The sequence below is a fragment of the Pelophylax lessonae genome (genome assembly GCF_965119305.1).
Source record: "Pelophylax lessonae genome assembly, chromosome: 2".
In the NCBI taxonomy this organism is placed as follows: domain Eukaryota; kingdom Metazoa; phylum Chordata; class Amphibia; order Anura; family Ranidae; genus Pelophylax; species Pelophylax lessonae.
In genome coordinates this window covers 134180330-134192155 of record NC_138769.1, presented here as the reverse complement: position 1 = coordinate 134192155, position 11826 = coordinate 134180330, and the positions used below count along the sequence as shown (strand labels likewise).

At 43.4% G+C, this 11826-nt stretch overlaps 1 protein-coding gene across 1 annotated transcript; it reads right to left on the bottom strand.

Moving 5' to 3' along the window:
- Positions 1-755: 755 nt before the first annotated feature.
- Positions 756-10408, bottom strand: LOC309547992 (uncharacterized protein; the record flags this gene model as incomplete). The annotated part of the gene is made up of 4 exons (XM_082247979.1): positions 10283-10408; positions 6583-6737; positions 5335-5502; positions 756-828 (listed from the first exon to the last, which is right to left on the bottom strand). The coding sequence occupies exons 1-4, from the start codon at positions 10403-10405 to the stop codon at positions 756-758; spliced, it is 519 nt and encodes a 172-aa protein (XP_082104105.1). The 5' UTR covers positions 10406-10408.
- Between the last annotated feature and the right edge of the window lie 1418 nt (positions 10409-11826).

Genomic DNA, 11826 nt, shown 5'->3' with positions numbered 1-11826 from the left:
TTTAAGGGTAAATCCCACTCTTTTTCCAGTTTCCATGAGGGAGAGGGTATCCTCCTGGACTTGGGCATCATCTCCAGGGAAGCTCCCCCAGCCAGATCCCCGCGGGGCTCTCCGGAGGAGGACCCCAGGCCCTTGTCACCTTTGTGGTCGCAACCTGCGAAGAGAGGGAACGCCAAACCACGCACCCCACCGTGATAGTCTGACTGTCTACTAGTCCAACTGGGCTTCTACCTTCCCTTTATGATACATTTTTAGTCCCCCTCTCTCGCCCCGTTATTGCCCCCCATTCTCCCCTTTTTTTTTTTTTTTTTTTTGGTGGGGAGCTGAACCCGTGGTCCTGGTGCTCTGTGATCTGGGGGCGTCTTCTGGTATATTTGTCTCGGGGACGCCCCTGGGTTGCAGGCCTGGGTTGCCGTGGCTGAGGGGCCTGATTGTTTGACTGATTCCCTTATCGCTGGAATCATGGACGGTTCTCTTGAGAGGGGAATCCTGTTGGGCTTGCCCGCCCGGGCTGTTCTTCCTTTTTATTCTATACTGGGCCTTTATGGGGAGCTCCGGCTCTCAGAGAGGTTACTGTTGTTTACTGTTATTTACGATTTGTTGCTGTTGCTAATGCTATTTAATACTGTGCCTTTGCGATAGTTCACCTGTGCCTTTAGTATGTGGGGGGGGTGCTTCCCTCCTGGCCGGGGTCCCCTACCTGAGGGGGGCTCGGCTTGGGGGCTGGTGCCCCTTTCCTGGTAATGCAATCTGATCTACAGGCTAGTAGTGAAGCGACGCGGGTTGTTTCCACATGCCACTTCCTGCGGCCTTGCTCTCGGCGTTGGGCTGTGAGCAACCTCGCACAAAATTACGGGGTGCTCGACCCCACAACCAGCCTACTATGTTTTTTGTGCTTGATTTTCTGGCGTGTCCACCGCCCCCCCCTCCCCCTCTACGGGGGTTGGGGGGGCGGGGGATTCCCTGTTTCCCCCTTTGTGCTCTTTGTTGTCTTGCTTTTCTCTAACCCCTCTCTCCTCTTCCCTTCCCTGGCGGCGGCTGCTCGACATCCGGATCCCTTTGGCTTGGCTCTGGGTCTTTGGAATCCTACAGTAGGGGGTGAACGACATCTACCGACCTCCACAACATACAGGCGAGTACAACCTTCCGAACCAACATGACACGTCCTACTACCTGTGATTTTAAAATTCTCACACACAACGTGAAGGGCCTCAATGCCCCTGTGAAAAGGGCGAAAGCATTTCACTTTTACCACCAGCAGGGCATTGACGTCCTTCTCCTACAGGAGACACACTTCTCTCGCACTTCGGCTCCTAAACGCCTTAGCGCTAAATTCCCCACTTGTTACATGTCCAATAGCGTAGACAAGAAAAAAGGGGTGGCGATCTGCATAGCCAAGAAGGTCCCATTTACACCTAGGGAGGTAATCCGAGATAAGGAGGGGAGATATGTTATGGTCCAAGGCAAAATAAATGAACATGATGTAACTTTTGTTTCCTATTATGCCCCTAATGTGGGACAGCTCCCCTTCTTCCTGGAAATGCTGAAGGTGGTGATGCCACGCGCAACAGGCCATGTGATGTTTGGGGGTGACAGTAATGTCCCCTTGGACCAGGTTATGGACAAATCTGATTCCCTGCACGCCTCATTGAAGCACGCCCCGCGACTGGGGGTTAAGTTGGCTCGTCTTCTGCACTCCACCGACTTGGTGGATGTGTGGAGGAACGACCACCCCACGACGCGTGATTTCACCCACTATTCCCACGCCCACAAGAGCTACGCTCGTATAGATCATCTGTTTGCCCTGTCGGCCCTCCTCCCGTTTGTGCTGAAAGCACAGATTATTTCTACCCAGACTTGTATAAAGTACTCAAAATTTCTACTTAAGTAAAAGTACAAGTACTCGATCAAAAAGTTACTTAAGTAGAAGTGGAAGTGCTCGCAGAAAAAGTTACTTAAGTGGAAGTACAAAAGTATTCAACATTTTTTTTACTTAAGTATTGCAAGTAGTTTTTTCAAAAAAATTGCTACTTAAGTACTAAAAGTAAAAAGTACCAGTAGTTTTGAAAAAAAAATTCTACTCAAGTACTGAAAGTAGAAGTAGAAGTACTGTGTTATGTAGTTATTAAAGAAAGAAGTCAAAAGTTTGAACATCATATTGGTTTTTATTACTTCAAATGATTTATTCAAATGATTAACCTAAAGGACAATCACAATTCCTTAGGCTGTAACTTTTTATAAACAAAAACAGATAAAGTCCCTCCCTTCCCCTTTTAAAGCATCCCTCCTTCTCTTCCCTGCCTGTTTTTTTTTCTCCACAGCTTATTGGTGCACAAAATCATATATAAACCAATGTGATATACAACAATATATTCCAATAATGAAATAAAGGAAGAGTGTATGAAATCTAAGTCAATAAAAAGTTCAAAATATTGTGAATCTTCAAATATATATATATCATATAATATTCATATGTGACAAAAGATGAATATAATTTCATATCTGCTGTTATAGGAAAGAAAGAAGTGAACCTCCCAACCAGGGCCGGCCTTAGGTGTTGAAGCGGCCTGTGCGAGCTGATCCTGTGGCGCCCCCACCAGCGCCCTGCACATTTTTTCTTGCACTTCATTTGACTTTTCTTTTTTATGATCACTACAAACTTGGCCCCCCTTACATTAGAGACCCCCCTTACATCAGAGACCCCCCAACGGAGCCCCCCTTACAACAGAAACCCCCCAACGGAGCCCCCTTACAACAGAGAGTTCAGAAACCCCCCACAGAGGCCCCACTTACATCAGAGACCCCCCACACAGATCACCTTACAGCAGAGACCCCCCAGCCCCCACAAAGAGCCCCCTTTACATCAGAGACCCCAACACAGAGCCCCCTTACATCAGAGACCCCCCACACCAAAGACCCCCCACACAAAGCCCCCTTTACATCCGAGACCCCCACACAGAGCCCCCCCTTACATTTGATGCAGGAGAGAGTTTACTTACCTTAGTATGGAGGCTTACCACGAGAAGGGGCGGGAGGAGGAGGAGAAGGGGCGGGAGGAGGGGGAGCCGACGATCTCTCCTCTGGCGTCCCTGGCCTGGAGAGGAGGGGATCTGTCAGTGGCGGGCACTCAGCCCTGCAGCTATAGAAGACACAGGCACAGCCGCACAGTGGAAGGTAAGCGGCGGTCGTGGCCTGTGTTAACGGCGGTCGCCGCTTACCTCCCACTGTGCTGCCTGATCATGTACGAGCTGCTATGGCCCCTTTTGCCCATGGCGCCCTGTGCGGCCGCACAGCTCGCACACCCCAAAGGCCGGCCCTGCTCCCAACCAAGGAGAGTCACAAGCGTACATAGACATTTTTTCTGGTAAGAGGCTGATTTTGTTTTTTTCACTGAAAGTTAAGAGCACAGGTTTTGCAATTTTGTTTCACTGGATCTATTTTGGATATTATTTTGCACTTACCTTCATCTGCCGGGTAAGGGGGAAATCCACAAGGTGGTGGGAGTCTGCACCTATTTGAAATAGGTCCTGTTTGATTCCTGCACCTTTGAAAATATATTCATCTTGTTTTGTCACATATTTCAAGATTCACAATATTTTGGACTTTCATTTCATACACTGTTCCATTATTGGAATATATTGTATATTGCTTTATATACGATTTAGTGCACCATATATTTAATTTATCACAGATTCTTTTTTTTTTTGTCCTGGTTGCAGCTTTTTTACATATCAGCATCAGCAGCCAGCAGCGCACCCTTAATATTCACATTTATTTCTCCACAGCTTATTCCCTGTAGTGTGCATAAAGCAGTCATTTTTGGAAGTTACGCATTTTCTTTTCATCCTCAACTTGTTAGGGCAACTAAAAGATCTCAAAGGCCAGTAGGCCACATTCAAGTATTTCTTATGCAACAACAAAAGTGATTAGAGCAAAACATTGAGCTTAAACAAAATCAGATCAAATATGCCCCTTTAAAGCATCCCTACCCTCTCTTCCCTGCTTGTGTTTTTTTTCTCCACAGCTTATTCCCTTCTTAAATATATTTATATGACTGCTTAATGCATACCAGTTTAAGTTAGAAATCTTTGGTTTATCCTCAAAAGTAGTTGGTTTTCAAAATTGGAACTAGTCAGTCTCGCTCTTCTAGGGCTAAAGACTAATCCTGCGATACTAAAAAGCCTCTCGCAGGCTGCTGATGCTGGAAGAGGTGTGTTTAACTTAACAGACAACTTGCACACAGCTGGAAAAGACTTGAGCAAGTCCATGTTATCTGCTGAACATGACAAGTACGCATCTAGCTGTTTGGCACTGTCTTGTGCCTTCGAACCCTGCATGCCAGAAAAGAAGTCATCTTCATCAGATGAGCTGGACCTGTTGACCTCTGTACAGTGCAACGAGGGGTCTTCAATACTTCGTTTGATATATTCCATTTCTGAAATATAAGAGTGTGTTAGCTTAGCTAGCTGTTCATTTTATTCAATTGTATATGGTAGAAAATTAGACTATTAGTCAAAATAATGAAATCAAAGTGCTGACAACAAAGCATCTCAACTTGTCTGCATCAAGTGGTCTACTCTTCGCGCACTCCTCCTCATGAATGAGATGCATGGTTGGTTGTATGAAGTTAGGCCTAAGGGGTTTTGCAAGTAATTGCAGAGAAGTACTAAAGCAGAATACATGAAGGATCTTTGGTTATGGGGTTTCTTGCTTAAGTTTGATTTATATAGAATTATTGTGGAACTTATACAATAATAAGAGTTTCAACCCATGAAAGTAAACACAGATTTGACATGATGACATTGTCGGTAGATGATTTTAATGGAAATAATAGTGGCGACTTTATAATTCAAATAATTCCCTTAAACAAAAAGCCTTTTGCAGCATTTACAGCCTGGTGGCAGACCTTAGACAGGAAGGCTTGGCTGCCAATGCCATGATACCGCTATGCTAAAGAGGAAGTCTCCCATACTACCACATCATTTCTCACTCTAACATCATAATGCCCTGGTATGTTTGCAATATCTTCTATGCAGGACAAGCTCATGTGTGTTTGTTTTCATATAAAAAAAAAAAAATTAAAAGTAATCCCCCAATATTTGAGTTGTACTGCTGTATGGTATGTAAATTTGTGATTGCACAAAAAATACACAATAATTCACCCATACTACACTATATATCTTACCCATTTTGATTGTCTCCTCCTCCTGTGTCCAATTTGTCCTGAATTTTGGAAGCAGAATAGCAGCGGCCACCAGCTCTGGGTCTTCCATCATAGGGCCAAAGCGATTCTGAATGCCCACCTGCAAGGCATCCACAAGCGGCTTGCAATACTTCAGAGGCATCTTGATCCTGTTCAGCTTGATTTTCAGGAGCTTGACGGTTGGGAGCAGCCACCCCATCTGGACATTGGTTTCAGCTTGCAAAATGTTAGTTGCTTGGGCGACTGGAGACATGACAGCAGAATACTCAGACAAGAATGCGAGTTCAGCTGGATTAAACCTATGAAGAAGACAAGAACATATAAACAATAAGAAACAAAAAACAGCATTGCTACATGATTGGATGTGGTGATTATCATGCAATGAATTTGGTACATCGTTCAATGTTAACCATTCAATTAAATGTTGTACAAGTAGACAATATGGACCAGAATTGAGTTTGAACAGAAAGAGTACCATAAACCATTTTTAAACTTACATTGGAACCTTCAAATCTGTGCAGAAAACTCTCATTGTTGCCTCTCCCTTTTCTTTCACTATCCTGAGCAGTCTCTCCACAGCCATGAAGACAGAGTTCCACCTTGTTGCATTTGGTCACACGAGCTGGAGGGAGCAAGCATCTTCCACAATTTCAGCTGCTGTTGAGGATCTTGAACACTTATTCCAAAGTGCATTGCACTTGGCAAATGTTGAGTAGTATAATTTCTTGTACGCCTCATTGGACACTGCTTTGCTGGCATCGGCAGTGGCTATTAGGTTAAGAATGTGGCATGCACACCGCTGGTGCTTCGGGAGCTGGAACTCAAAACCATCATCCTCATCCAAAAGTGAAGATACATCGACAAACTCGACCTCCTCCTCATCTTTGTCTGCTTCTTCCTCCTCCTCCTCCACCTCAACTAGAGCACCAGCATTTCCATCTTCACCGAAGAGTTTGAAGGCTTTAATGAAGTTGGAGCCATTGTCCGTGGTTGTTCTGACTATCTTCCCTCGAATGTCATACTCAGCATGGATATCATTAAGTGCATTTGCCAGAAGGTCGAAAGTGTGAGAGCCTCTTAATCTTTTACAGGCCAGGGCCACTGAGCACCTTTTTAAACTTTCCGGGTCCAGCCAGTGAGCTGTGACCCCAATGAAACTACGCCGCCTGGCTGACCAGCAGTCAGTGGTTGTCGCGATGTGGTCAACAGTTTGCATGGCCTCAATAATCTTGATCTTCATCTGTTTGGCAGCATCATCAATCATAGATGTGAGTGTGATTCTTGTCATTATTTTGGTATTTGGTACCAGGTCTAACACAAAATCGCGGAAAGCTGCTTGCTCTACAATGTTGAAAGGCTGAAGTCCTCGGACAACATACTTCATGATTGCCTTGTCAATAGATCTCTGAGGCATTGTGCTCCAGCTACCCATTAATGTCGGCTGCTTGATGGAAGGGGAGGGAATCACAGTCTTCTTCTTTCGCTTTGCAGATGTGAGTTCCTCGTATCTATTCAAGTGGCAGTCATGCTTGCTCTGAAAAGAGACCAAAAAATATATTGTTTTACCTTCACAGAATTATAAAGTTTTACGTGACTGAGCAACATAGCTAGGTGAGTGTATAACCCACACTATTAATAAAAAGCAAAAATAATTCAATTAAAGTCAGTTATACTTATCCACCATAATTCTATATACAAAAAACTAAGCAAGAAACCCCCATAAGCAAAGATCCTTCATGGATTCTGCTTTAGTACTTCTCTGCATTCTTGCTGCAAAACCCTGTAGGCCTAACACTTGATACAACAAGCATGGTTCATGATGAGAAACATGAGTGCGCGAAGAAGACCACTTGAGATGCATGCAGAGCAGACAAGTTGAGATGCTTTGTTTGTTGTCAGTCAGCAGCACTTTGATTTCATCACCAAAAGTTTATTTTGACTAATAGTCTAATTTTCTACCATATAATTGAATAAAATTAACAGCTAGCCAACTTGCTTTGCACTTTTTTTTCCTGTTTTCACCTCACTCCAGTCTAAACTAGGCTAAAATATTTTTTAGGGAATTTTTCTACACATTGTCATATATAATTTTATATATAATTTTATAAATAACCTGAAATTACTGCAGTACACCAAGTTAAATCCTAGTACTAATTGGGGTGTCATAATGACAAATACCCAATAAAGAAGTACCTAGGTCCTAAAATCAATTGTAGAAAGGAAAAGGGAGGAGGAGGCATGAGGACTTTCTGGGTACACTAAGGCTACATTATGTTAAAAAATCATATAAGTTTATTTGGTCACTCTCACTCACAACAATATATTAAGAAAGTTCAGAAAGAGTAAGTAAGACACAAACAAGGTGTCTAAAAACAACACATATGAAGGAATACTCTCATGATACCACAAGGACACAGTGCCTAATGTGTAGATTTCTTGCCCAACATGTTTCGCGGTATCTTGTCCACTTCGTATAGGGGTCTTATGTTAACAGAGAGTTCCTAAACATCTAAAGAGAGAGCTAGTTGCATAATGCATTCAAATAATCTATCAAAGAAATAGATAAGTTAGAGAAAAATAATATAACAACAATATATCAAAAAGCCACTCACCAAAAGAAGGTCAGGCATCAAGCATGCATAGCACTGCTATGCTTGACGCCTTTACATTACCTCTCTGACATTCTTTTGGTCAGTGGCTTTTTGATTTGTTCTTATATTATTTTTCTAACTTATCTATTTCTTTGATAGATAGATTTATTTATAGCAGCAATAACATGACATCATTTATACATACATAGCTGGTGATGACATTCCTGCGAAGGAAGGTGGCCCAACGACGACGACTTAGCCAAGAAGATGGTCCAGGCCGGGAAGGAGGGGGAGGCAACCACCAAAACTGAGCGGAAACGCCTCCTAGACGGACATGGGAGTCCTATGTTGGAGTAAGAAATGGACAAATGGCAGTCAGAAAGTAACTAAGCATATTGGAAAAGTGTTACTAAATATGCATTTAATCGATTCAAAACATATATATTAAAATGTGCAGTGCTGCACAGTCTGCACTCTGCAGACATCAAACAATTGTAAAATTAAAAGGGAATAAGGGATATAAGGACCAGGACCAGGAGAGAGAGAACTTTCCTCCATATTGTAAAAATAAATAGAAAGATATGTTCATCATGATCATTATGTTTGCCTCGCATCCCTTGCTAAACAAAAGCAGGTGCAAGCAGAAAAATATATGTATATATATATTATTTTTACACACACAGTAAAAAAGTACTGTTATATAATAATATCAGCAGACAGTCCAGTCAGCAGCACTCAGTCAGACTCAGGCTCAGCACACTGCAGACAAAGACTCACCAGGGCAGGGAAGGAAGGAGGGATGGTAAAGAGCCAAAGAGAGGTGCCTCAAAAAAAAACTGGTCAATTAGAAAAGGAAGACCAGCAGCAGGTCACAAACAGAAACACACACTGTGGAAGCCACGGTTGGCCCGGACGGGACCACATGGTCAGACTACCATGCTGGGCTCACTGCAAAGAAAAGAGAGTCATATAAAAGTTAAATGAGCCACAAGAAAGAGAGTGCCTGACATCATGATAGGATAGCAAGAGTGTGGACCCCGTCACCCCGAATGCATTTTTTACCAAGTAGTTTAACCTCCTCCGTCCCGTCCTGGGCCGTCCGTGGAGCCTGCTGTGCTAATGTCTGTGTAGTCGTGGCCGAGGCTGGCTGACAGGCATCTGCCGACATTTTATAGGACTCCGAGTCCTGTCCGGCCGCTCACGCCCATCGGCGTGTGACGCGGCCGGACCCGGACCCATAATGCGCATGCGCAGATGGCTAGCGCAGCTGACTGTCTGTACGACGGCAGGCGGGGAGGCAGATGATGGACATCTCCACACCCCCCGCCCGGCCAATCAGCACCCGGAAATTCGGAATGGAGAGCCATTCCGGCCGGGTTATTATGGTTATGGGCGCATCTGACCAGTCACACTCACCAGCGCTGCGTAACGTAACCATATAGCAGCCATGATGGAAAGGGGAAACAAGACACAAGACAGTACTTAACTTAATAACTAGTTACTTAACATATATTTTTCTGCTTGCACCTGTTTTGTTTAACAAGGGATGATCAACTGCAAATAGAGGCAATTGAATTGAATATGAATATATATCATGAACATATCTTTCTATTTTGGAGGAAAGTTCTCTTTCTCTCCTGGTCCTGGACTGGTCCTATGATCCCTTAACATTACAAGTTTGATACACTTTAATATAGGTGTTTTAATTATTAAATCATTAAATGCAACACATTTCCAATATTATGCTTTAGTTACTGTACCGTCCATTTCAGTCCAACATACATAGGACCATCAAGCTATAATGATGACAGTATAAATAAAATAAATGATGTTATGCTATGCTTTACTTTACATTACCAGGCTGAACGGCTCTGACCTTCTTTTTGGCCAGTGGCTTTTTTGATATATTGCTCTCTTATATTATTTTTCTAACTTATCTATATTCCTTTGATAGATCTTTGCTTTGAATGCAAGCTCTCTGTTTAGATGTTTAGGAAGGACGTAGGAGGAAAAAGTCTCTGTTAACATGATAAGACCCCTTGGCCCTTACGAAGCGGAAGCGGAGAAGATACCGCGAAACATGTTGGGCAATGCCAATGCCAATAGGCAGCAACAGGGCAAGAAATCTACACATAGGCACTCCACTGTGTGTCCCTTTGTGGTAGTCATGATGAAAGTATTCCATTCCTTCATTTATCTGTGTTGTTTTTAGACGCCTTGTTGTTTGTGTCTTATATATGAACTTTTTTAATGTGACCAAAAAAACTTATATGATTTTTTTAACATAATGTAAGATTAAATCTTACTGGATGGGTCAAAAACACGATTCAACGCTGCGTCATAGCCTTTATGAAATTTATGACAGCTAGTTAACGCGTTAACGTTAAGCATGTCGCTAACTCGCTAATCGCTACGCTAAAGGGCTTACAGTTACAGCTGATAGCTCAAGCTGGTGTGATTTTGATATTTGTAAAAAATTGTAACTTACCTTGATATGTTTCTTCAAATTCGACGGTGAATTTTTGAAGGCCAGTATTTCACAACCTTTCGGGCGGCAGAGTAAGCACCTCATTCTATATGACTTGTCTTTCACACCGACATATGAGAACATCGACTCTAAGTAGGGCCAGGGGTGGTCTCCTTCATGAGCTTCCTCACTCTCACAGCCAGGCAGATCACTTGAAGTTGAAGGGCCAGGGGTGGAAGGTGGTGTTTTTGGTTCGTCCATCTTTTCAGCTGAGGCAGAATGAGCATGCGCAGTCTAATCACGGAATCCGCGGATTGATTTGATTCGCTTGATGATTGATGATGATGTGCCAGGCCAGCTTCACAATCACAAACCTTAACCTACAACGCTTAAAAAGTGAAAAATGCATCAAAAACTACTAACAAAGTGGCTGTGCTAAAAATGCTAATAAAGTACCTGCAAATGCAATTATATAATAATAATATATATTCTTCTTGTATTCAAAATCAGATTCATCGTCCACAGTATCAAAAATAAAGTGACATGTCTGTGCTAAATGCAATGCAAATTATTCCCACAATGTAAATTTAATTCATATAAAATATATTATATGACAATACCACAATAAAATAAGTTGTGATTGTGAATAAGTTAGGTGCAAGATTAAGTGTGTAAACTAAACTTTATAACGAAAAGTCCATAACTGAATTCCAGTGTGCAATCTAAGAAGTGCTTGTCACTTGCTGTCAGATGCTTCCACCTTTCTTCTGTGATCTGCTCAAGTAAAGTGGTGGACTGGATAGCCTCTCTCAGTCTCACCTTAGTAGCAGCACTGGCACTGCACTGGTTCAAAAACCTGTCTATATATATTATTTTCATTATAAGAACTTGTCAGAACATGCTTCCACCACCTGTCTTGAGTCCTGACTCCTTCACACTAGTGCTCATTTGCTTTGCTCAAGTCAAGTGCCTGTGCCACTGCCAGTGGCCACTGCAGTGCGGGCACAGCCGCACAGGCAGAGGCAGGCCGCAGGAAGCACAGGCACCAGTCCACCTCACCCACACACACAACAACACTTATGGTCCAGGTGAGTCCATGGACCATGGATGATCGGATAAATAATCATCATAGCCATCACCGTCATCTTGGTTCAAAAAAGCCACCCAGCCGCCCATGACCCGGGCCGGCCCAGGCCGTGCCCGTGTGTGTATATTAATATAATATATATATTTTATATTGATATTTGATTCTCAAATGGCACATTGCCATGGTGGCAGATGGCAAGGATTAGGCCCTCTCAGTCTCTCCACGGTCCACCTCACTCACCTCACCTCATAGAAGAAGAAGATGAGAGAGATGCCAAAGAAAATGCTCCGAGTCCTGCTCCCGCGTCACAACTCCTCTCAGACTCAGTAAGGGCCCTAAGGGGTGGAGTCTGAGTGACACATCACGTTTAGAGGCGGAGAGACCTCAAGCGGGAAGTGGCAGCACGGCTCCTCCAGTGCGGTCTCTTAACTTGATGATCATGATGACGACAGTGATTCCGCGGGCCGCGGCGCGAGCG